This window comes from Argentina anserina, chromosome 6, assembly GCF_933775445.1.
Source record: "Argentina anserina chromosome 6, drPotAnse1.1, whole genome shotgun sequence".
Taxonomy (NCBI): domain Eukaryota; kingdom Viridiplantae; phylum Streptophyta; class Magnoliopsida; order Rosales; family Rosaceae; genus Argentina; species Argentina anserina.
In genome coordinates this window covers 31,817,294-31,821,405 of record NC_065877.1, presented here as the reverse complement: position 1 = coordinate 31,821,405, position 4,112 = coordinate 31,817,294, and the positions used below count along the sequence as shown (strand labels likewise).

Genomic DNA, 4,112 nt, shown 5'->3' with positions numbered 1-4,112 from the left:
TGTCCGCAGGTCGCACGGGCATACACGAGTTTCCCTTGTGACCTGGGATTTGCACCCCCCTGCGCGTGCGCGATAGGGTATAAAAGGGCTTACACACTTTACAATCCATACATAATGGATTCTATATAAAGTCTTTTCAACATTTCTCTTTTCCAATGTGGGACAAACATTTTTCCCTCTTTCTAAGTAGCCATCTTTGAGTGACAATTTCTTATTCACCCACAAACCAAATTACACAAACAAACATATGATCTTGTAGCCCTCATTATGGAGAACTCAAATCTATGTTCATCTTTGATTAATTATAAGTTTAACTTAATTTAATTAATCAATTAAAATTTGGTTTTAAATAGTTTATGAACCATTTTTCCAACACAAGTCTGGTGCATTAGCTTTGCTTTTCGATCACGCTCTCTTGTGGAACATTCTCATTGCGATTGTAATGAGAATCATCTCTTAATGTCTGTACATTCTCATTTGTACTCTTTTATTTTTATTTTTTTGGAGAAAGAAATACTATTGTACTCTTGTATCGTAAAATGAATATATACTAGTACATCACCTTAATTTTAGTGACTTTTGCCGAAGGAGCTAATACAAATGAAGTCATTAACTAAGCAGAAGTCACAGTAGGACTTGATTTATTTATTGTAAGCACAATATCATACAGTACTGATTAATAGTTAATCAGATTTATTACACATATATATGATCCAAGCAGCTGGCCGATCGATCATTAACTAAACAAAGGGCGAAAGTTCATATCGAAAGTTACAGCTCGCACCTACAACGCGCCCGCCTCGTTTCGCATCACAACATTTAGGCAGTTCGGTTATTGCAGCGTCAAGACACTTCTTACATTCCAGGCGAGACAGGTCCCTCGTGCACTGAACTAAACCATACAACGTCTTTAAATTATCGAGTTGGAGCACACCAGTTTTATAAAACTTCCGGTTAGAAGAAGCTTTATCAGATAAGCCACTCAACAATTTCTTGACATTCTTGTTGAATATTCTGGGATTGCTTACGGTCTTGATGCTCCACTTATAGAACTTGTTTGTATTATCAATTTCCCCAACGAAGTTCCCATTTGAGTACTTCACCATGCAATGGTCGTACCATATTACTGCTCCTTTTTTACTAGGGCAGCGTGCACGAAGCTCTTTGCTTGCTTCGAAAACACAAGTCTTGCATTTGGAGCTTGAGACGTCGCCTCGGCATAGTGCTAGTCCGTTCACTTTGTTCGGTCCTATACCTCTTGAAGCGACCCCAAATCCACTGGGAGGAACTTTGGTGGATAAAAGATTGAGCACGGTCTTCAAGTTAGCATGGTATGGACTGCTAGCAGCAGTGTAGTTTGCCTTGCTGAAACAGATATGGTAAAGCGGAGAAGCACCAGAGGCTGCATGGTGGAAAAGACACAGGAGCAAGAAAGACAGGGGGATTGATTTAGAGAAGGACATGTTTGGCTTAAACTTGAGGGTTTTGTTCGATATCGATGTGTGCAATAATATGCCCAATAGCACCCTCTATATATAGGATTTTAAAAGTCACTAGTCCTGCATTTGGAGGCTAATTTATATTAGCAGGGGGCATTTGACTTGGCGCCCATGGTTATGTACTTTGATAAACATCGATCGAAAAAGTCATATGTATCAAATTTAAAAACAAGTTCATCGGCTGTGATTTTTGCAAGCTCATCGGAATTTTCATATTTCACAAATTCATGCATGAAGCAACGCAACTGTTTGCGCTGAAGTTGATCCTTTAAGAAAGCCGCAATAGAAAGACGATGAATCTAAAATTGAAGAATGTATGTAAGAAGTAATTACACCTAAACTATAATTTAATTTACAGAGTATAGTTTAACTTCAATTAACATGACACAGAAAAAACAGAGAAGCTCTACTTATTACGGAATCACAATGACTAGGTTATGTACAATCTACTCTACGTCTCTACCTTCTATCTTCAACCCTTATCTGCATGATTCTTGGAGATCACATTTTCTGATTGGAGAGTCAGTACTATCAACGTTAGGATAATTAAGGATCTTGATCTGGCCACTTAATATTTGTGGAGCGTTATTGCTTCAGTTTTAATCGACGACTTCAGCACAGATCTCTGAATCACGCTTCAGGTTTGAGTTTTATTTGTAATCCATGAAGGATAAGGTCCAAGAATCCCTTGCTTTTGACATTTTGCATAAACGTCCAGAGGGTGCAGTTAATTGTTTTTGACTGAAAGGGTCCAGTTAATTAAAGGGTAAATTCCTCTTATGGTACCTGATGTTAGGATACTTGGACAATCTGGTACCTAATGTATGAAAACGGACAATTTGGTACCTAAAGTTCTCAAATTTAGGTCATTTTGGTACTTATGTCAATTTTGACCATATTTTCAGGGTTATTTCCGTCATTTTATGTCTACTTTACTTCATTTTTTCATAATACCTTCAAATTGCCTCTAAATTATCACTAAAATTTTGATAACTCATCAACTTAGTATATGTGATGCTTTACGTATATAATTTTTCATAATATAGCTATCAATCTAAATTAATTTTAATTATAAGTAATTTAAAAAATATATTTTAATAAAAAACTACAATTGCATAAATGCAATTTATTTCGTTTGTAAACAATAATTAGAATACAATATGTATATTAAGGAAAAAATATTTTTGATATATGCGAAGTAGATATATCAATTTAATTATCTCCAAAGAGGCCACAACTGTAGGAATAAATGAAGAAAAATGTGAATTTAATGTGTTTAGGGCTAGAATGACGAAAATAACCCTAAAAATATGATCAAAATTGATAGAGGTACCAAAATTGCTTACAAATGAGAATTTCAGGTACCAAATTATCCATTTTCATACATCAGGTATCAAATTGTCCAAGTAGTCATACTTTAGATACCATAAGAGGAATTAAAATTAAAAGTTTAAGATTGAATGAATTATTGAATTTTTTGGTAAAGCAGTACTGGGCAAACTACCTACACTGGTACGACCAAAAAAAAACTGCCTACACTGTACCTAGTTTTGATTTAGTATGAGATCGAGCTTGGATTGAATGAGATCAAATTAACTATGGACTCAAATTATATTTGACTGATACAAATTGACGGAGAATAACCCGAGTTCCCAAGCTATGAACTCTATAAAACATAGAACTGGAATGTGATAAAATAGTCTGGGACTCAGAGACTTGGTCTGTATAAATATGTATATATATATATATATATATTAATGAAATATCACTGGAAAGATGAAAAAACAATGAGACCAGCTGTATGGCATACGGGTTCTTAAATTACCAGGAAACAAACCCTAGCTAGGGCATAGACATACCAAACTTGCAATATTAGAACAAATTCGAACGAACTAGGCATGTCAACAAGTTTTTGGTTGTAGTATGATATCGAAGTAATCAAACATCTTTTTCTAAAGAAAAGAAAACTCAAATGCTACAGCGGGTCTTAAGTTAGTCGGATTCACAATAACTCACTTTTGAAATGGAGATTATATTAATATCAAATGGTCCAAGGTTTTTTTTTTTTCTAGAACGGGAACATGATGCTAGGATTCGTAACAATAAATTGCCCTTCAACAAACAAATTTTTTTTAAAAAAATCCAATACAGGTATCTGATGCATTGATGATCAGTTCCTTCAGGTAGTTAATGATATGACTTCTGTGAATGAGATTATTAATTGACTTGTATCTCAATAAGTGAAAGATCGTCGTATCATTCATTTTGTGCTTATTTTGTAACTTATAAGTTGGTTTTATTCATATGTAGCATGGTCACGCCGACGTGGTATTTTCAAATTTCCCTACTATTATTAAGCGTGGGTGGGTTTTATTGTTCAAGGCTTGACAATGTTCACAATACAGTGTGCGGACGGTTTTACCCTTATATTTGGCTGAGTTTGGAGAGGAGAGGGAGGGTTAGAGTGGTCATTAAAGCGCTACAGGTGTGCTACTTCGCTTAAAACATCCATTATTTCTTCAATTCTTCTCTGCCCAGAGACACCGCTTGGTCTCTCTCTTCCACCTTATCCTCCTCACATCGCCGTTGTCAAGGCGAGTCCGACGCATGCAA

The 4,112-nt window shown here is 35.5% G+C and overlaps 1 protein-coding gene across 1 annotated transcript; it reads right to left on the bottom strand.

The window, feature by feature from the left end:
- Positions 1–740: 740 nt before the first annotated feature.
- LOC126800140 (cysteine-rich repeat secretory protein 38-like) lies at positions 741–1,463 on the bottom strand. The gene has a single exon (XM_050527428.1). The coding sequence runs from the start codon at positions 1,461–1,463 to the stop codon at positions 741–743; it is 723 nt and encodes a 240-aa protein (XP_050383385.1).
- Between the last annotated feature and the right edge of the window lie 2,649 nt (positions 1,464–4,112).